Source organism: Salvelinus sp. IW2-2015, linkage group LG17 (genome assembly GCF_002910315.2).
Source record: "Salvelinus sp. IW2-2015 linkage group LG17, ASM291031v2, whole genome shotgun sequence".
NCBI classification, from domain to species: domain Eukaryota; kingdom Metazoa; phylum Chordata; class Actinopteri; order Salmoniformes; family Salmonidae; genus Salvelinus; species Salvelinus sp. IW2-2015.
Window position 1 is genome coordinate 29,371,800 of NC_036857.1, and position 22,010 is coordinate 29,393,809.

Here is a 22,010-nt window from a genome sequence, read left to right on the forward strand (position 1 = left end):
TCATGTAAAGCTGCTCTCTAAAATTTGCTATAACACCGCTATTTTTATTTTGCAGGGCATTATAAACCTATAGCGGCCCACTATATTGAGTATCCTAGGCAAGCCTTTCTTAGAGTATGGGTCGCGACGTGTCAGAGTAAATGTATAATTATTTCATTAATTACTGGAATTGCACTCTGTTTCCGCAGTGACTCTGCTCAGTTTGGCAGCTGCGCGAGTGGGTGGAAGATGCCCGTGTGCTTCACGGTTTACCGAAACTTTTTTCGGCAGTTCTCGATGATCACTCCGTGACCCACACGCTGCAGTGCTGTCGTTCAGACACTGGATTGTCATCCCTACTTGCCATCGAATGGACTCAAGTTCTGACTGAGCTCAATTGTCACGAAACGCAAATACAGCGATGAGTTTCTCTCCATTGGTTTAATTAATCAACTTTGAGAAATAACGAGGAGCGCCAAAATCGGTTTTGTGCAGGGAAGTGCTTAGTATTGAGTCTCTCAAAATGAACAAATTAAAACGAAAGGTCCTAACCAAACATCCACGGCATTTTGGTAAACCCAGGGAATTCTTTCAGAACAGGGCAGAATGCTTCAGGAAACAGTGCTTCTTCGACAGTGGAAAAGTCAACTAGCAAGGCATTTTATAAACAGGTGATGATAAGCAGAAATAAGGGAGTACTCTCTTAGTAGTCGATGTGAGTTGCTTTTTCAATCAATCCCCTTGTACACAGCTAATAGCTAGTTAACCTTAGCTATCTAAATACTAAAAGTACATATGAAGATGGGGGGGCTGTTGATGTTAAAATACAAGTAATCATTTTTATTCTGAACTGGAATACACCGATTGATGCAAGATGCTTTTTTTGAGTAAAAAACAGTTCTGGGTTGCTCATCTATAGCAGGAAGCGGTCTCCTGCCTGGCAGAGAAAGCAGTAGATGTTCTGAAAGGGGGGTCTGAGCTGGTGTAACAGGGTTGGTTATGTTTCCACTTGCCTCTAAAGAAAGGTGTATTTATTGTTCAAGCATTCTTACTGGTTGGTTTAAATCCGATGGCAATAAGGCATGTTGTTATTGGCCCCGCTTGCAGATAGGGGGAGATCGAACGTCAAGTCTCCCCAGTATGAAAATGTGATGCAAAGGTTAGGTCACGTTCTGAATATTGTTTTCTATTTTAAAATGTGTACAAGTTTGCTGTACATTGCTGAGTTATACATGTGTGGGTATATGATACCTGTTAGTGAATGAGGAGCTTTCTGGGATGTGCTTTGGTGTATGATTGCTGTATATACGTGTGTTAGCTAGCATGTACCGATGTAATGCTCACATAAGCCCTCTGCTAACACAGTTGTTTTCATGCTACATATTTTACCATCGACAGCCATCAACATCATTAAGCCCTGCACAACTAACGTGCTGTTTCCTATTTAACAACAGATAGTAAATAATGCTCAACTGGGACCACAGGCTGGGGTGATTTATTTTTTACAAAACACAATGCAAGGAGAGTACGATTAACATCTGTTACACTGGTAACCCTGAGGTAGCAAAATTACAATCTGATGCCGCGTTCAAGACAACTGGGAACTAGGGGAAAAACGAGCTCTGAAAGAAAAAAAATAGTTTTGAGCGGTCATCCAACTCGGTATTCCAACTCAGGCCTCTTTCTAGAGCGCCGACTTTCCGACCTGAAGATCATTGAAGTCATGATGTTACCTAATATTTTTCTGAGTTCACCGTTGTCTTGAAAGCACCATAAATCAGTCGAGTTAACTATCCTTTGCTATAACATATTGTAATGAAACAGGTAGGGAGCAGGTCTCAAACCCTCAACCTACTAGCCCGAAGTCCAGCGCACTATCGGCTGTGCCCCAAAAGCATGCTCGAGTGGCAGAGTCGATATTTGCGCTTATAAACCCAGGGTCCTTACACTACTCCCTCCTTTCAAAGAGCGCGTCCTCGCGCTAGCTTGCGGCTCAACGTCTTATAGGAACGCGTTCACTGGCCAAGCACACGCACGTTCGTAGATGCAAGGTCCGATCACTTCTGACACCAATGTAATGAAACAAGCAGGGAGCAGGTCTCGAACCCTCAACCTTCTAGCCCAAAGTCCAGCGTGCTGTTGGCTGTGCCCCAAAAGCATGTTCGAGCGGCATAGTCGAGATCTGCGCTTATAAACCCAGGGTTGTTACAATATTTTGTCTGACAGAGCTTACATGACAACCAGAATGCATTGTATGATGTCAACATACATGGCGCCACACAAATAGCTTAGCTCATCATCAGTTCAACATTCAAAAAAACATTTTACACACGTGTCCATTACAATCTATGCAAGAATCTGAATGCATGATTTGTGACAAGTACTTGAAAACGTGAATAAAACAGTAAATACATTATAAACCATACATACGGTGTGCTACAGCAGAAAGGACAGCACGATATACAGAAAATATCCACATATTTTGATAGGAATGCACACATTGTCGAAGTCCAATTTGTACGGAAAACAACCATGAAGGCAATGCGGGTGTGTCGTGAAAATGTTTGTGCAAGGCCTGTTCTGACTAGAGACGTGCAATGTCCTCATACTTGATCTGGGGAAACACTAAGGAAAGTGCTTGGGCTCTCTTGAAGAGAGAAGTTTGTCCCGATCAGTAAAGCCTCATAAATAAATTGTCTACAACCAGTAAAGCCTCATACATAAATTGTCCGCAACAGTGAAAATGGGCTACTTCTTATGTGAATTAACGAGGAGGCGGAACAGGCCTCAATTCAAACTGTTAGAAAATACAACTTGTTAGAAAATAATTAGAAATTGACGAGTTGAAACAGCCTATAGATAATTAGCAGGCAGCGCGCCTTGGGTTGAGGTCTGCGCTGGTAACTGTTCTGTTGCTTAACAAATCACATTTTGGAACAGTGAGAGAATTCCGACATCAAGCGCATGAAAGAACTCATGCAGGGGTGAAGGTTACATGCTACCCGCTGACCAGACCGCACGCATGTTGATTTTGTCCACCCACACCAGACGCAATCAGGACATGCAGGTTGAAATATCAAAATTAACTCTGAACCAACTATATTAATTTGGGACAGGTCAAACAGCATTAAACATTTATGGCAATTTAGCTAGCTTGCTGTTGCTAGCTAATTTGTCCTGGGATATAAACATTGGGTTGTTATTTTACCTGAAATGCGCAAGGTCCTCTACTCCGTCATTTCATCCACAGATAATAGGGTAAACCGAGTTCGTTTCTAGTAATCTCTCCTCCTTCAGGCTTACTCTTGTTTTTTGGACTTTATATGGCGCTTGGCAACCAATTTTAAGGTGCACTACCGACTGGAGTGTGGACCTCAGTTCATCTTTCAATTACCCACGTGGGTATATGCTCCCGAAAACCAACGAGGAGATGGCATATGGGTATATGCTCCTAAAAACCAATGAGGAGATGAGAGAGGCGGGACTTGCAGCAGGTCAAGCTCGTTGACGGGCGCGAGCACGGTGGGTGCAATGATTGAATAACATGTATGTGTACACTTATTTTGCAACGCTTGTGATGCGAGCGGTGTGGTCAGCATGTTTTAACCTCATAGTCATTGCATCACTTCAAATCCAAAGTACTGTAGTACAGAGCTAAAACAACAACACAAATGGTCAATGTCCAAATACCTTTAACATGTATTCACTCAGGGATGTGAATACTCCCATCCTTGAAGACATCACTGGTAGATGGATAGTAAAACGAGATTCTACGCAAGGCTACCAACCCGTCAGATCAGTGATTGTTTCTTTATTGCCTATATAACCTATCATCATTGATCTAATAGGCCTATATTTACGGTGCCTTCAGAAAGTATTCATACCCCTTGACTTATTTCACATTTTGTTTTGTTACAGCCTGAATTCAAAATGGATTAAATTTATTTTTTACTCACAATACATATTGACAAACATGAAAATTAAAAGCTTTAATATCTTGAGTCAATAAGTATTCATCCTCTTTATGACAAGCCTAAATAAGTTCAGCTCCCCGTGTATATAATTGACTTGATTCTCAAAATGTCGACAATTCTAAACAGACTTTATTCTCAATTTTGGTTGTTTATTCTCTAAATATTGCCACTTTTAAGTACTATACATGAAAAACAAATAATCCAAATACCACCACTATTTATTCTATTAACTTTGCCCTAATACTCTTCCAGACATACTGTATCTGTATTGTAAATAGTAAGAAAAACAAGAAATAAACTACCACAACACATTAGTAGACTGTCAGTATTGTGTGACAAAAGAAAAGGCACATTCACTCATCTGCCATAGCGACAATAACATTTAGGCATAAGAAATGTACAGGTAACTGCCAGAATAAAGGAAACACCAACATAAACTGTCTTAATAGGGCAAAAAAAGAGGAGGAAGGGAAGCGCTGATAAGGTACATAATACTAGGTTTTGGTAGACAGGTGCTCTTTGGTAAAAGGGGTAAATTGGTCATCCAAAAAGAAAGGAGGACCAAGGTACTCTTCATATAATTAATTAAAATAATTAATCATATAATTAAATAAAATGCCTTTATTTGTATGTCATGTTTAATTTAAACAAGTTTTAAAAATCTGACGCGTTTCAGCTGCATGGCCTGCTGACACCACCACAAGCCGCCAGAACAGGCCTTGGCATAGATTCTAGTGTGTCTTGAAAGTGCTGTCTCATGTCTCACTCCAGAATCTCCCATAAATTGGGTTGAGATCTGGTGACTGAGACACACTCCCCTTTAAATCCACTATGCTCCTTTGAGATCCCTCTTTAAAAGTTACGGCGCTCTCTGCTTCTAGCCATGTTAGCCAAAGTAATAGGAAACTGGACATTTTTAAGCATGCTGGGATGTTAATTGTTTAATTAACTCAGGAACCACACCTGTGTGGAAGTACCTGCTTTCAATATACTTTGTATCCCTTTGCTCAAGTGTTTCCTTTAGTTTGGCAGTTACCTCTATAACTGCAATTGTTATCAACATAACACAATGACACAAAATACATTCTGAAACTGGCAGCACAGTGCAATGGAAAAGGTATATTCCCTCTGCCAGCTCAATCCCAGTATGAAGAGACTAATTATTTTCTACTTTAATTGGTGAAACTAAATCCCCAAGCTGCCACCACACCGTAGCCGATGCCTTCACTTAGTCTAAATCATATGTGGTCCAATACCCTGTGTGTGTGTTTGTGTGTGGCCAGCACCCCGGTACTAAATTGTGGCTGGCCCAGGAGGATACCAGAGCACGGTTGGTGGGTGACGGTAACTAATCTAAAACCCAGGCTTAGTGTGGGGATCAAATCACTGCATGATTGAGTGTCTAATTTCATTCACCATGCATGACAGAGCAAGCTTAGAGCACACAGGCAGACATGTGGGGACACACACAGGTCCGACTCCAACAAGCCAGCAGAGGATGATGGGCTGTATGGGGGGGGGGGGTTCCCTAGAAGCGTACAAAGTACTATGGGAAATTTTCCACACTAGGCCAGGTAACGGGAGAGAGGAAGAGAAATGTGACAACACGACAGTGCCTTGGTGTAGGAAGAAGATGGGAGAGGGAGGTGGGGTGAGAGGAATACCAGGAATTAGCCCAATTACAATGTTCCCCCCAAAGTGTACACTCAAGGATTTAGGGGCGAGTGCATTCATTGGATTGGTAAAGACTGAGTATCTGCAATATGTCACCAGTCCAATGCTTTCAATTCCTTGAAGGGGAGTGCTTGGGTGAACAAGTGCACACTTCAGAAAGATGGGGGTGGATGGTGTAATTAGGCTACTCAAGAGATAACTTCTTCAATTTAGCAGGCGGCCCATCCATCCCTGTCCTGGCTTGATGTAGTTATTCTTGACAGCCTTGCCACCTGTAGCTAGGTTCACCTCCAGGTCCAGACGGCTAGCGTCTCATTCTGTCGGTCTAGTCTCTCATTCTGTCGGTCTAGTCTCACACGCCAGACACTTATGTGCTGTGTGCTAGTTGCCTGTGGACCAGGTTACATTCTGTCGGACCACCAGACACCTCAGACCACATGACCAATCTCTCTCCTCTTCATTTGTCCTTCTGACCATGGGCTGACGAGGAAGACGTCACAATCTCATCACCGAGTCAATGGGAAAATCATTAGGAACCAGCTCAAAATGTGACACCACACTGGAGATTGCATTTGTGGTTGTCCCTGTCAACTCCAGAGGACCGCATGATGAATCCTAGTGATGCTGCGAATCAATACCTTCATGGGTGAATGAATTAGAACGATTTTACAAAATGCCCCAATCAAAATTCCACTCACTGTCACCCGGTCTGTCCAAGTGAATGGGCTAGACTCTTGGTCCTGTCAGTTCTCTCAGCAGTGAGTGTGGCGCTGAGATGAGGCCCAGACTGCAGATCAGTAGTACTGCAGGCATATAGTCACTGTCTGTGTGAAATGACCAAGGGTAAAGACAACACAGCTGTGGCTGGAGGACTCTGTCATATCTAGTTGCACCTGCTGGTCTGAACAGGACAGAGCTAGCCTGGTCCCAGACCTGTTTGTGCTTTCTGGGCATCGTCACGGTGTGACAATGCCCAAAGGAGTTGGGTTGACAGGCACAAACAGATCTGGAACCAGGCCAGGAAAGGGCTGATGTGAGATGGTGACAGCTCCGGGCGAAGTCAGCCCACTGCTGTTCTTCCGCTGCCTGGTCTGTGCTGCTCCACTCTTTCCTTTCCACAGCAAAGACTGGACTGAGGAGCATGATAAAGATACAACACAAAATAACCGTTTTTCCTCTTATGCCAATGAACCAGTTACAAAATGTGTAGATTGCGATTGTCTCTGCTTGTGGAGTGTTGACTTCCGTGGCCTTGTGAGGATGGATTCCAACTGGTCCCACACCTCGACACATTCATGATCTTTGGAAAGGGTCACCATCACTGGTTCAATTTGATCTGCCAGGGAAATCTCAAAACACAATCCAAAGGATGGCCAAACAATCTTCAGAAAAGAGACACTCCACATAATGAAACAATTGTCTCCAATTTGCATCAGTGCAATGACACACTAATAGAAGAGTAACTACCTTTATAATGACGGTATAGTATGATTGGCTATAGTTTGTTTCAGATGAAGGCTGAGATCGGTTGTTACATATAAGAATTGGTAAAACAATGTTAAAAGAGACAAATGGGACTCAATTTTATGCATTTATTCATGTAGTTATTTCACTGATTCAAAGGCTCAAGGCTGGGTCAGCGATTTAATAGCCAAAAATACTCTAGATTTTGTGGTTAATTTCTTTATCATCTGCTTTCTTCACTTGTTCTCTTCATTTTTTTTTTTTGGACCATCCTTCCTTAAAAATGCCACAACTTTGAAAAGTGCATTTCTTCAAAACTTTTTTCTCCTTCTTTCCCCATAAAAACATTTTCCCCCATCTTCAAGGCTTATGAGGTCACAAATTCGCAAACAAGAAACAACCAACATTTTCCCCCAAAGGTTTTATAACCATCCTGTTCAGACACACACACAACCTTCTCCTTTTTACACAGCCAGAGAAGAACAAAAAGATTAAACATAAACTCCCAAACCTTTTGTACAGAGAAATCAAACTAAACAGAGAAAATGTATTTTATATTAGTCCATGTTTTTATCCTCTGAATTCACTCCCTCTCAGGTTTCTGCCTTTTTAATGTGGGAGGGGAGGGAGATTCACACATACCAGGTACAGGTCTGTGTGTCTATTGACATGAGGCTCTGTGTGTAGTAGGTAATATCAGTCAGTCAGCCCATCATACCACGCTGCTGGTCGGTCTGTTTCTTTATATGGATTAGGAACCAGTTGTATGTCTAGAGGCCATTTTTCCAACAAGTCACCCAGTAATGTCAATGATGGTGCGTCTGTGTGTCATCAGTTTCAATCTTTCAGAGTAGGCAAAGTAAATCGTGTTTATATGTTAAGAGTCTCAGTGTGGGTAGGTCTAAGCCAGTCCGAATCCCTCTGAGCATTCCTGAATGGCCAGCAGCAGCATGTGTCTCAGTTTCTCGTAGCTCTCGTAGGCTGGGAGGTCCAGCTGGTTAAAGCTATATAGGAGAGAAGGAGAGGTTAGGAAGGAATCAACGTTAACCAACAATAGATTGGATATTTTCATTCAATACATGGATGCATGGGGTGAATCTCCAGTGTCTCTCCTCACCTCAAAACATCAGGGGGAAGATAACATAAGAGCACTTCATTACTTCCCATTTTGAGGAGGACATGAAGCCTAGACTAAGGACTTTTTGAGATTGTGTGTGCACTTGTGTTATTTACCAGGTGTGAGCTGTGTGGGTGTACATTTATTTACCAGGTGTGAGCTGTGTGGGTGTATATTTATTTATTCACCAGGTGTGAGCTGTGTGGGTGTATATTTATTTACCAGGTGTGAGCTGTGTGGGTGTATATTTCATTACCAGGTGTGAGCTGTGTGGGTGTACATTTCTTTACCAGGTGTGCGTGGTATATTTCTTTACCAGGTGTGAGCTTGTGTGGTGTATATTTCATTTACCAGGTGTAGCTGTGTGGGTGTATATTTCATTACCAGGTGTGAGCTGTGTGGGTGTATATTCTTTACCAGGTGTGAGCTGTGTGGGTGTATATTTCTTTACCAGGTGTGAGCTGTGTGGGTGTATATTTCATTACCAGGTGTGAGCTGTGTGGGTGTATATTTCATTACCAGGTGTGAGCTGTGTGGGTGTATATTTCTTTACCAGGTGTGAGCTGTGTGGGTGTATATTTCTTTACCAGGTGTGAGCTGTGTGGTGTATATTTCTTTACCAGGTGTGAGCTGTTGTGGGTGTATATTTCTTTACCAGGTGTGAGCTGTGTGGTGTATATTTCATTACCAGTGTTGAGCTGTGTGGGTGTATATTTCATTACCAGGTGTGAGCTGTGTGGTGTATATTCATTACCAGGTGTGAGCTGTGTGGGTGTATATTTCATTACCAGGTGTGAGCTGTGTGGGTGTATATTTCTTACCAGGTGTGAGCTGTGTGGGTGTATATTTCTTTACCAGGTGTGAGCTGTGTGGGTGTATATTTCATTACCAGGTGTGAGCTGTGTGGGTGTATATTTCATTACCAGGTGTGAGCTGTGTGGGTGTATATTTCATTACCAGGTGTGAGCTGTGTGGGTGTATATTTCATTACCAGGTGTGAGCTGTGTGGGTGTATATTTCATTACCAGGTGTGAGCTGTGTGGGTGTATATTTTTACCAGGTGTGAGCTGTGTGGTGTATATTTCATTACCAGGTGTGAGCTGTGTGGGTGTATATTTCATTACCAGGTGTGAGCTGACGGTAGGCGGTCGGTGGAGCGGTCGTCACGGTGGATCTGAACTTCTGTATTCCGTTCATGCCCTCCAGTGCTGCGAAGCCCTGCAGAGGAAACTTGGACGTGCCCGTCACGAACTGCAGGAACTTGGCTCTGTCCGCCTGGTCGAAGGAACGGCGGCCCGCCAGAACCACTGGATCTGAGGTGAGAAACGGTCGGTCACACCTAACACTACACAGACCAGTAGCACACAATCAATATTAATGCATAGTATATAATACAACCAATAGACCCATCTGGTATGTGTGACATCATTGGTGCTGGTTGTATTCACCAGCACTAAACTACAGAAAACAGACTGCAAAGGGAGGGACTACCTGGAACTTGTCCAATAAGATTTAGTTTTCTGTTGCTAAATGTAACATTTGCTCTAACGAATACAACCCTTGTGTCTATATGTCTCTGTATGCACTTGTATGGAGCTGGACTGGTACTCGGTGTGTGAGAGAGTGTGTGTCTCTACCTGTATGGAGTGGACTGGTACTCGGTGTGTGAGAGTGTGTGTCTCTACCTGTATGGAGCTGGACTGGTACTCGGTGTGTTGAGAGAGTGTGTGTCTCTACCTGTATGGAGCTGGACTGGTACTTGTGGTACTCGGTGTGTGAGAGGTGTGTGTCTCTACCTGTATGGAGCTGGACTGGTACTCGGTGTGTGAGAGAGTGTGTGTCTCTACCTGTATGGAGCTGGACTGTACTCGGTTGTGAGTGTGTGTCTCTACCTGTATGGAGCTGGACTGGTATTGTGGTACTCGGTGTGTGAGAGAGTGTGTGTCTCTACCTGTATGGGCTGGACTGGTACTCGGTGTGTGAGAGAGTGTGTGTCTCTACCTGTATGGAGCAGGACTGGTACTTGTGGTACTCGGTGTGTGAGAGAGGTGTGGTCTCTACCTGTATGGAGCAGACTGGGACTCGGTTTGTGAGAGAGTGTGTGTCTCTACCTGTATGGAGCAGGACTGGTACTTGTGGTACTCGGTGTGAGAGAGAGTGTGTGTCTCTACCTGTATGGAGCTGGACTGGTACTTTGTGACTTTGTGTGTGAGAGAGAGAGTGTGTGTCTCTACCTGTATGGAGCTGGACTGGTACTTGTGGTACTTTGTGGTGAGAGAGAGAGAGTGTGTGTCTCTACCTGTATGGAGCTGGACTGGTGGTACTCGGTGTGTGAGGAGGAGTGTGTTGTCTCTACCTGTATGGAGCAGGACTGGTACTTGTGGTACTCGTGTGAGAGAGTGTGTGTGTCTCTACCTGTATGGAGCTGACTGGTACTGTGTACTTTTGTGTGTGAGAGGAGTGTCTGTCTCTACCTGTATGTGAGCTGGACTGGTACTCTGGTGTGGAGAGAGTGTCTGTCTCTACCTGTATGGAGCTGGACTGGTACTTGTGGTACTCGGTGTCTGAGAGAGAAGGTGTGTGTCTCTACCTGTATGGAGCTGATGGTACTTGTGGTACTTTGTGTGTGAGAGAGAGTGTCTGTCTCTACCTGTATGGAGCTGGACTGGTACTGTGGTACTCGGTGTGTGTCTCTACCTGTATGGAGCTGGACTGGTACTTGTGGTACTCGGTGTGTGTCTCTACCTGTATGGAGCTGGACTGGTACTTGTGGTACTCGGTGTTGGCCTTGAGGTCGTCTAAATCTATAGTGGGCAGGCCAGATATGAGCAGCTCCAGCTCCTGCTCTGTGAAGATGGAATCAGCCTCTTGGGAATGATCTCGTAGAAACCCTCCAGATAGGCTGACAGCTGCTTACGGATCGCACCTACAGGAGGAGGAAGAGAGGGAGTGACCATGTAGACTAACACACTTACAAAGCTACCATTTCACACAAGTAGTACTTCACTACAAGACTTTCAGCTGGTGCAACATTTGACAACGTATGTGCCTATTTATAAGGCTAACTAATAAATGTATACCATGTATTAAATATGTATATTACTAATTTGGGTGCTTGACTGGATGCTCACAAATGTACTTTTAAATGCTGGTATCTGTAAAGCACTTTGACGACTGCTGATGTAAAAGGGCTTTCTAAAGTACATTAGATTGATAAATGTGTCAGTTTCTATGTGTTGGTGTTGTCTCGGTTCTCACCAGTCATCTTCATCTGACAGACTAGTGGACGTACTCCTTCTTGTTCTCCTCGGTGACAATGATGTTGCCTCCGTTAGGCTTCAGGTCCCGCACCTCACACACGCCAAACTCCTGGACCTGGAGGAGGGGGGGGGAGAAAGAGGGAGGAGCGAGAGAGGATGAGAGAGTTCAGCAGAGCCGATTAAATAGAATCTATGAGGGGTTCACTGGCGAGAGCAAAAGATAAATGTAACTATTTACCATCATTTATCCAATGTCATTTTTAGTCATGCTGGCATCTGATTTTATAACTATCTTGAGGCACTCAGTCGCATAATTAGCAGTTTTCTGAGTTCAGTTAAAGGGACATTTCAAAAAGTTCAACTTCACATCATCATCTCCGGCACTACCCCGACCCAACGTATGTGAAAATGGCGCGTTTCTATTTTTTATTAAAAAAAACTTTTTTTCCAATGGCACTTTTTCAACCTATAGTTGGCAATGCCTACTCATAATCGTTGAAATCACATGATGCACACCCGATGATGCCATTTGGAAACATTTTTAATACAAAACACAGAAACGCTCCATTTCACATACATTGGGTCAGGTTAGTGCCGACATGATGAATGTGAAGTTGAACTTTTTGGAAATGTCCCTTTAGTATAAAAGAGACACGAGACGCGGACAACCACACTCCCTCAGTGCTGAACGTCAGCTCATAGCCCAGAGTGGAGACATTATTCTCCAGCAGGTAGACAAGGCCTGGAAGAATGGAGTCCTCACTCTCCATGTCTGTGTACCTGAGGACAACATACACCCGGCAGCTACTAACTACTGAAACACTCCACAAATTAACAAACATCTCTTGCTACGTACAAGTACATCTCAATGATCTGAACACCGTTTCCCTTAGTGGGACAAAAAAAAGTGGTATTGAATTGAACAATAGTTCACAGATGAAGGGTTACACTGAGTACATGTCATTGTATCTGCAGCCGAGAGGTAAGGCGCAAGCGTTCCTTGCCAGGAACTGCTGTGAGAAGCTGCTTTGTAGTAAGAGTGTGGTCCACAGCCCCTTACCTTACACTCTTGCCCAGGATGTGTCTGTAGAAGCTGCTGTGAAGTAGCACTCCAGCAGTCGTTGTCGTAGACGGCCTTGGCCACCACGCGACCTACGAACTTGAAGTAGCTAGGTGGTTTGGGTTGCAGTGGGACGAGGGGTTAATGGTGTAGGTGACCCTGTCGCCGGGCGAGGTGCGAACAGGGCGTACATGGCATTAACATCTCCCTGGAGATGATCATGTACCACTCTCTCAGCAGACCTCCGGCATCCTGACCCTCCTCCCCTTCAAACACTATGTACCTAGGAAGTGGGGGAGGGATGAGGGATGAAAGGAGAAGAGGGGGGACCCAGGAGGGGTAGGTCCATACACTGACTGTACATTCTCATCGGGAGAAACAGACAGAGAGAGAAAGAGAGGGACATGGGGAAAAATAGACAGATGGAGAGAAAGACAGAGAAAGACAGAAACAGAAACCATAAGAGACACAGGAAATAAGAGTCCCCGTTCCTTACAGTCTGTTCTTCATGTCCTCGGGGCTTTTGCGGTGCAGCTCTCTGTAAGAGTCTTCAAACACGTGGTCCCTCCTGACGTGGACAGCCATGTCCTCCTTCCTCAGACCCTCGTCCAGACGCTCCAGCTCCTGACGGAAGTACCTGGAGGGAGGGAGTCAAATTAGTAAAGAAAGAACCTACAATGTTATCATGAGAGACACACATTCCACCTAAAGGACCAGTGTTTGACCTGGAGCGATCAGGGTTGTGTTCATTAGGGCAAGCAACCGTATTAAAAAGTTTTGCAACGGAAGACAAAATTTTAGTTTTTTTTTATTGGACAAGTCCAGGATGTCCCTCCCGGTTTCATTCTATTGTCTTCCATTAGGTGCCTAATGAACACTAAAGAAGCCTTCCTTACTTTCGCTTGACGTCAAAGTCGAGGATACGGATGTAGTCGACCAGCACAGCGAAGGGTCCGTCGGCCAGGTGGGTGGTGGACTGACGCAGAATCTGGTTAAGCACGGTGCGGTGAGTCTCTGTAGAGGGAATGAAGGCGGGAGGGAGACAAAGGGAGAGAGAAAGAAAGGACACGTCAGTCGCATTTTAGGTCTTGAATGATCCAGGCTGAATCTCAACATTATTTTCCTTGACTCCTCACGTCCGCTCTCCTCGTCACCAAGGGGGAAGCAAGGAAATCACTGGAGGAAAATATCAGCTTTCCTTTGACATTTTGAGAGTCCGGGAAGGAGAGCGGATGCAAGGGAAATACATGAGTCACCCCCTGCTATACCCTCCCATCGCTGCTCTCCAGTCCCAAAACTCACCGGCAAAGCGGAGGAACTTCTGTGTGTCGGGAGGCAGGTTGGAGGAAATGTGCATGGAGGAGGGTTCCCTGGAGAAGAAGGGGTCCAGAGAAGAGGGGGTGGCGGGGGTGAGGGGCGCGGGGGACAGGGGGGGAGGCTCATCTTTGATGTGGGACAACTGGCTCTCCCTGGTGTCCCTGACGGGGGGCTTGCTCTCCCTCTCTGTGGCGTGGACCAGGAAGAAGGCCTCCACCGCCGGCTGAAGAACTGAGGGCGAGAGAGGAGGGGGGGTGAGTAGACTGCTGAATTCAAGTACCCAAACTCATCCAATAACACACATATTTTTAACATTTTGTGGCTATTAACAAAACCCATTTCCAATGTTTCATTGCCTGAGTGTACAATCAATACCACTACTTCTTATACTTTAAGCACATTGGTTCAGGGGGTGGAACATATAGCACCCAGTAAGGTGTGGTAAAACTTAGTGCCACAGTTTTAGGTTTACTACAGTTGACACATACCCAGAACGGCGTGCTGATCATGTGACTCCTCCAGTTCCTTCAGGCACTCCCCGAGCATGTCCCACAGCTCGTCTAACAGAAGCTGCTCGCTTAGCAGGGGGAGGTCTGGGAGACGCTCCTCTGTCTCAGATTGGCCGTTGCCTTCTTCATCTGCATAAGAGAAGGAAATACAAAGCACACGTTAGACTAACTGAACCATGTCAAATTATACCCATACCATGGTATTTACCTTATAGTTAGATTGGCTCTGGCTGCATTCCAGGTCCTATTTTTTTAGCAGTTGTGCATCTCTGACGATGTATGGTTTATCATATGAACATGGGTCCTGAGACGTGATAATCTGTGCAGTGTGACTGCAATGAAGACGTCCTGGAACGCACCCACTATGTGTTGTGGTTAATGGCCCAATGCAGCCATTTTATATCGACATTAAGTACCTTACTGTAATACATTTCCATTCAAATGGGCAAAAAATTGTTTTTTAGCATAAAAACTTTCTCAAGCAAGAATTTCGCTAGGACTGTCTGGGAATGGTCTGAGCGGGAGGGAAAAACTAGCTGTTATTGGCAGAAAGGTCTAGAACCTTTTGTTATTGGCCAATTTACCGCATGGTGACATCACCATAGAAAGACGAAAGTATCACGCAAAGACTCAGTGCAGTCAAAATAGTTTTTCCTGTGTTTTGTATCAACGGCAGGTTTGCTGATCAGAAGATCTGGTGTAGATTTTCAACCAGCAACTATCAGGAAATAACACTGATCAAATGTTTTCACACTTTTACAGTGTTCGTTTCTTCAGCCGTTGATACAAAACACAGGAAAAACTATTTTGACTGCACTGAGTCTTTACGTGATTAGTGTTGCGGTAGTTTAACGGCAGTCTTACCCAGGGGTGCAAGGTCCTGCTCCAGAGGGGATGGCTGGTCTACATCCATGGGAGACTCATCCCTCTGGGCTGCCTGGGGCTCCGACACTGACCCTACCTCCGACTGGAGAAGGAATGGTAGGGGGAGGGTAGGATGACAAAAGTAGGTGCAGAGAGGGGGAATATTTCGGCAGATGGGAAGAGCGAGAGAGAGAGACAGAAATGTGATCAATATGAAAGGCAGACAGTTTACTGGAAAAATGAGTGTACCATGCTGATGCATGATGACATTCTCATAAATCTGCAGAGAGGGGGTGACTGGGAGGCGAGGTGACTGGGAGGGGGGCTAAAAGCATGAAGCCATGACAGCTAGCCAATACAGACCTCATCACATTATACAGTAGAGAAAGCAGGCAGCACCTCCATTCCAGAGCTGGGTTCAAACACTATTTGAAACCTTCCAAATAATTTCAGCATCTGCTCTAGCCTGCCTGGTCATTCCAATACTGAATGCAGTGGATCATTGGCAGCACATATCTCCCATCTCAGTCTGTTTTCAGCTTTCTTCATGTCAGCGGTATGGAGGTTGTCGGTGTGAGATTGCTGGATGTACGGTAGGCTGATTTCAAATGCACCGATGGTGTCAGTAGCAGTGTGTCGGTATCCATGTTTGGAGTAAGATCAATATGGAAATGTAATCGATAGTGTGAGCGTATGGTGAGTATGAATGTAAATCAGACCTTGGTTAAAACAGTATTTTCTTTCTTTTAAATACGTTAGCTACACTTGAAGGAGTGTGCCTGATAGAATGGAACCAATGCTTAAAGTGCAAAAAACACCCATCTGGTACTATTTGAACCCAGGTCTAATGAATACGCATGTAGTCAGTATGCATCATTTAGTCAATAGCACACAAATGTGTGCTTGTGTGGATCAATAGGCATGTAGTCATGTTTGCTCAGAAGCAGCAGTAGTCGGTCAGTGCGTGCGTTGCGGCCCATCATGCTAACCGTTGCAGCGCTCGCCGTGCTGGGGGCAGGGGGGGCAGCGGCGGGTGCATGGGAGGCAGCCACGGAGGATCCGGCGACAGAGGCGGAAGGCGGGGGTGCCTGCTGGAGGCGGCGTGCCCGCTGCCCCTCTCTCACCATCTGGATGATGGCATCAGCCTCGGCTTCAAGCTGACGTACCGCCGCCTGGATACTGCTGGCAGAGCCCAGACTGGTGGAGCCTGGACACACAGGAGAGACCAGTTACAAAACACTGACCCAGAGCAGAGAAAATCTAGACTAGTAAAGCTGACATTCCTGATTAAATCAGGAAAACAACAACCTTGCCAGAGAAAGCTGTCAACCAGTCACGTCTTTTGTTTTTTTACTTAATCGTAATGTTTTGAATTTTTCACTTCATTTCTAAAATGAACAGACTGATGACTCAGCCATTCCTATGAATGATTTTGCCGCGTGTATGTGGGAGCGTGTGTAGTAGTGTACGGTTGTCCTACCTAGTCGTCCAGTCTGCTTGGCCTTCTTGTTGGCGCGGCGTGTGTCCTCTCGGAGCTGGATGATGACCTGCAGGACCCGCAGGAAGAACTTCTGGGTGGACGTCTTGGAGGTCAGGGAGGACATGCAGGGCAGCTGCAGCTCCCGCCCGCCCAGCGTACGCTTCTGGGCTGCCACGATCACCACGCTCTCCGAGCCGTCGAACCTGCGCCCCCGCCAGCACGCGAGGATGGGCGACAAGGCGAAGTACAGTCATTATACAGAAACAGACCAGTGGTAGAGTGGCAGGCAGGCGGACAACAAGGCAAAAGTTGTGGCTTAAATGACGAGACAGACAGATTGTCGAGTAAACGAAACGTTACAATTGCTGCCTTGCATTTCTTAACTTTGAGTATCATGACCATGTAAAACTAAAATAAAGATATTCTTCCCGTTTCAATCCTTGCTTTGTGGTTTTCCTATTTCTCAACACCGTGTGGGTCTCTATTCTCCCACCTGAAAGTGTGTGTTGTATTTAACTGAACCTGAATAGGTCAAGTTGACACTAGGAGAGAACCAGTGATGACTATCCATTAATATGACACTGTAATCTCCAGAGAGCCGTGTCTTTATGAGAGCTAAATGTCAACCTAATCACAAAGCCGCCTCTAAAAAGCTGCTCCAACAGGATACTGTCATTAATACTGTGCATTTAGCCTCAAGTTACTGAAATCCTCTACAAGTAATCACTTCACAGTCTTCCTTGTCCTACTATGTAGCTACTTGAGTTAATAAGACACTTAGTTTAATCTGTGTCTAGCAAACTGGGCCTAACTGAAAAGCCTACCTCTGGACTAAAATTTAAAGTGATTTTTAGTCTAGGAATTAGGACCAGGACGATACCAGTATTGCAATATTTTTTCCATGGCAAAAATTGAAACACGAAGCAGACCAAACTCTTTGATCCTTTTAAAACCTGCTTTATGTAAAATAGTGTGTGCTATAGCTTGGAAAATAAATTAATGTGAATCTGGAAGACAATGTTTGTTTCGAACTTTCGAGCTGTTTTCCTTAAGAAGTTTTGTTTCCTTTACACGATACTGGTATCACCCCGGCCCTACTAGGAAGGGGCTTAATCTAGGTCCTGAATAATAGCTGGTACTATTTTCCTCCCCAGACACCCGTCTGTCTGTCTCTTGACCCCCTCTCACTTCACCTGCTAGAGAGCTTTCCCCTGACCCCTAGCTATCCCAGAACTTCTCTCTTCACCTGCTAGAGAGCTTACCCCTAACCCCTGACCCCTAGCTATCCCAGAACTTCTCTCATTCACCTGCTAGAGAGCTTACCCCTAACCCCTAGCTATCTCCAGAACTTCTCTCTTCACCTGCTAGAGAGCTACCCCTAACCCCTGACCCCTAGCTATCCCAGAACTTCTCTCTTCACCTGCTAGAAGGCTTACCCCTAACCCCTGACCCTAGCTATCCAGAACTTCTCTCTTCACCTGCTAGAGAGCTTACCCCTAACCCCTAGCTATCCCAGAACTTCTCTCTTCACCTGCTAGAGAGCTTACCCCTAACCCCGACCCTAGCTATCCCAGAACTTCTCTCTTCACCTGCTAGAGAGCTTACCCCTAAACCCCTACCCTGCTACCAGAACTTCTCTCTTCACCTGCTAGAGAGCTTACCCTAACCCTACTATCCAGAACTTCCTCTTCACTGCTAGAGAGCTTACCCTAACCCTGACCCCTAGCTATCCAGAACTCTCTCTTCACCTGCTAGAGAGCTTACCCCTAACCCTAGCGCTATCCCAGAACTTCTCTCTTCACCTGCTAGAGAGCTTACCCCTAACCCCTAGCATCCCAGAACTTCTCTCTCACCTGCTAGAGAGCTTACCCCTAACCCTGACCCCTAGCTATCCCAGAACTCTCTCTCTCACCTGCTAGAGAGCTTACCCTAACCCCTGACCCCTAGCTATCCAGAACTTCTCTCTTCACACTGCTAGAGAGCTTACCCTAACCCCCTAGCTATCCAGAACTTCTCTCTTCACCTGCTAGAGAGCTTACCCCTAACCCCTGACCCCTAGCTATCCAGAACTTCTCTCTTCACCTGCTAGAGAGCTTACCCCTAAACCCCTAGCTATCCCAGAACTTCTCTCTTCACCTGCTAGAGAGCTTACCCTAACCCCTGACCCGAGCTATCCCAGAACTTCCTCTCTTCACCTGCTAGAGAGCTTACCCTAACCTGACCCCTAGCTATCCCAAACTCTCTCTTCACCTGCTAGAGAGCGTTACCCCTAACCCCTGACCCCTAAGCTATCCAAGAACTATCTCTCTTCACCTGCTAGAGAGCTTACCCCTAACCCCTAACCCCTAGCTATCCCAGAACTTCTCTCTTCACCTGCTAGAGAGCTTACCCCTAACCCCTAACCCCTAGCTATCCCAGAACTTCTCTCTTCACCTGCTAGAGAGCTTGCCGGCCTTCAGCCTGGCAGAGAGGGAGGTGTCCTCGACCGGTGCGTCAGGTGACTGGGCGTCGGCCCGGGCTCTCCTCTGCTGCTCCAGGTTGTACTCACGCAGCTCAGCCAATAATGTGCCTAGAGGAGAGAGCGGAAGACCACCAGTGGTCACCAATCGGTCGACGACAAAGCCTTGCGTTCCAATTTTCTTTTTATTTGTTTCGTGCTGTAAGTGCACCTAATTCAGCAGCGCCGGGAAGGCAAAGTATTCCAATTTTGAGCCATTTCCCCGTGCCCCCCCCCCCCCAAAAAGCTCATTATTATGCTCACTCAGCTGTGCCTCACAAGTAATACAACAAATTATCTATTACCAGTGGGCTTATACCTACAATTTTGAAATATAATTTCAAAATGGTCTGAGAAGAACAACGTTGGCAGGGAAACTCAAGCATAGCCAATATATATGTATATTAATGTATTGTGCCAATAGCCTACTGCACAAACCTCCTTGCTACAGAACTGTTTTTAATTGGTTAATGCTGCATAGGCATAACACTAATCAAATTTGTTCACACTTTTACAGTGTTAGTTTCCTCAGCTGTTATACATGATATAAAAATGGATTTTTTTACTCTACTGGGCATTTAAGTAAAATCTTAAAGTGACAATGAAACAAACGCACCCATTGGTAGTGTCAGCTATCTCAGGCTTTGAATAAAAACACCTTGAACGTGTATTGTGTAGTCTACTGACGCATCTGTTTGCAGTGTGTATCCCAGGTGTCTAGCCCATGAGGCTAGTAGACAGCACGGTGTGTGTTGTGTGTGTACCAATCTGTTTGCAGTGTGTATCCCAGGTGTCTAGCCCATGAGGCTAGTAGACAGCACGGTGTGTGTGTGTGTGTGTGTGTACCAATCTGTTTGTAGAGTGTGTATCCAGTGGTCTAGCCCATGAGGCTAGTAGACAGCACGTGTGTGTGTGTTGTTTGTACCAATCTGTTTGCAGAGTGTGTATCCCAGGTGTCTAGCCCATGAGGCTAGTAGACAGCACGGTGTATGTGTGTGTGTTGTACCAATCTGTTTGCAGAGTGTGTATCCCAGGTGTCTAGCCCATGAGGCTAGTAGACAGCACGGTGTGTTGTGTGTGTACCAATCTGTTTGCAGATGTGTATCCCAGGTGTCTAGCCCATGAGGCTAGTAGACAGCACGGTGTGTTGTGTGTGTACCAATCTGTTTGCAGAGTGTGTATCCCAGGTGTCTAGCCCCACTCAGCAGCAGACGGAGCACAGTGTCTCTGGTGGTTCCATCTCCTCTTGACAGCTGGAGCAGGATGTTGGCTGCATCCTCCAGACCCTCCTCTGAACACGAGTGACTGGTCAGCACCTGGGAAAGGGAAGGGGAAGAGTGTTATTCATTAGGTTCCAAACAGAAGAAACCGGGAGGAACTTCCTAGGCTCTGGTCAAAAGGAGTGCACTGTAGGGGGAACACAGTGCCATTTCAGACGCAGCAATGAATTGACCTTTGTGCCCGGCCAACTGAAAGTGACTTAACTGTTACATCAACACATGCATCTAGCCACGTAGAGAGCGATTAGCTTTCCCAGTTAGGGATCCAGTGTTTGTTTTAGTGGTCATTCAGTACCTCGACAGAGAGCTGTAGTTGTTTCTCAGTGAGTCCAGTGGAGGCCAGCTTGGTGTCACTTTCAACACAGAGCACGGTTGCTCTATGCTTCCCTGTCGGGACAAAACACACGCATCAATATTCTCTTCCGCTATGGTGCGTTACCTTGTAGGGCGCACGTAGATAAACATTACCACAGCCCTTAGTATTGCTCGATGGGTATTATTTGCTGTGTACTATGTGTAAGCAGCAGCGCTTGTAAGACTAAATTCCCATCTGGGACAATACAGTTGATGTTTTCTCAACCCACTCAAATAGAAAGTGATGTCAGTGTATTGCTTGTGAAGATGCTAGTTGTTCTCACCTGTGGCGCTGGCTCCAGTAGTTGTGGGTATAGACACTATAGCTGTAGAGGTCTGGCCTGTCCCTGAGGACGAGCCCTGCGCTGCAGCCACTACCGAGGCCCCCGACACCACCCCGACGCCTGAGACCACCCCTACAGTGGTCCCCTGAGCAGAGGCGGAGACAGAGCCTGGAGGAGCGACGGCTGCACCGGCGGTGGTGGTCTGCGGTGTCGGGTGTCCGGCAGGGACTTCCGTAGCCTTATTATCGGGCAGGGCGATGGAGATGAGGGAGAGGAGACGCAGGAGCTTCTCGGTTAGCAGGGAGGAGCGTCGTATCACTGGGTGGGACAGCATATTCATCAGCTGGCCCAGCGGAGAAGCCTCCAGGCTGTACTGAGCCCCGTCTGCCTCCCCTCCCGCCCCCAGGGGAAGAGTCTTCATGGAGGCCTTGCCTTTCCTCGACACATTCATGTTGTCCAGCTTCACCAGCAGGTCCCAGAAGTCGGTAGAGATGCCAAGGGACTGGGGGGTGATCGCCGCACCACAGGCGCCCCCGCCCAGGGAGTTCTGGGCTGAGGAGGGGGTGTTGGAAGAGGTCTGGGTGGATCTAGAGCCTCCTCCTGCTGTTCCGGTGACGATAGAGGCAGCAGCACACAGACGGGAGTCTAGTTCAGATGTGGAGGAGGAGAGCATGTCCTTACAGCGCTGCTGGGTGAAGTGACTGGGGAACACCTGGAGATAGGAGAGCAACACATTAGATTAATGACCTGGACTAACTAAGAGACACACACATTACATTGCCAACTCACAATTTCCCTGACATTTTCAAACAAAAGCTCTGGTCAACTGGCAGTTATTCATCAAACACACCATTCATAAATCAGCACAAAGTTTTTGGACCCCCAAGATGAATGACT

General features: G+C 46.0%; 2 protein-coding genes across 2 annotated transcripts in view; both read right to left on the minus strand.

The window, feature by feature from the left end:
* Window positions 1–3,376, minus strand: part of l1cama (L1 cell adhesion molecule, paralog a) — a 113,022-nt gene extending 109,646 nt beyond the window's left edge. The window contains exon 1 of the mRNA XM_070447741.1: window positions 3,188–3,376. The gene's annotated coding sequence lies outside the window, so the exon portion shown is untranslated. The remainder of the gene's footprint in view (window positions 1–3,187) is intronic.
* A 3,829-nt stretch (window positions 3,377–7,205) lies between these two features.
* Window positions 7,206–22,010, minus strand: part of huwe1 (HECT, UBA and WWE domain containing E3 ubiquitin protein ligase 1) — an 82,924-nt gene continuing 68,119 nt past the window's right edge. The window contains 25 exon segments of the mRNA XM_070448071.1: window positions 7,206–8,095; window positions 9,333–9,384; window positions 9,387–9,500; window positions 9,503–9,521; window positions 10,954–11,069; window positions 11,072–11,134; window positions 11,467–11,490; window positions 11,493–11,582; window positions 12,145–12,248; window positions 12,529–12,565; window positions 12,568–12,588; window positions 12,591–12,641; window positions 12,644–12,711; window positions 12,713–12,811; window positions 13,025–13,165; window positions 13,425–13,542; window positions 13,831–14,076; window positions 14,334–14,483; window positions 15,219–15,321; window positions 16,208–16,425; window positions 16,699–16,901; window positions 19,132–19,267; window positions 20,355–20,511; window positions 20,771–20,862; window positions 21,114–21,825. Of these exon segments, the coding sequence (XP_070304172.1) occupies window positions 7,993–8,095; window positions 9,333–9,384; window positions 9,387–9,500; window positions 9,503–9,521; window positions 10,954–11,069; window positions 11,072–11,134; window positions 11,467–11,490; window positions 11,493–11,582; window positions 12,145–12,248; window positions 12,529–12,565; window positions 12,568–12,588; window positions 12,591–12,641; window positions 12,644–12,711; window positions 12,713–12,811; window positions 13,025–13,165; window positions 13,425–13,542; window positions 13,831–14,076; window positions 14,334–14,483; window positions 15,219–15,321; window positions 16,208–16,425; window positions 16,699–16,901; window positions 19,132–19,267; window positions 20,355–20,511; window positions 20,771–20,862; window positions 21,114–21,825 (3,237 nt within the window). The 3' untranslated portion in view covers window positions 7,206–7,992.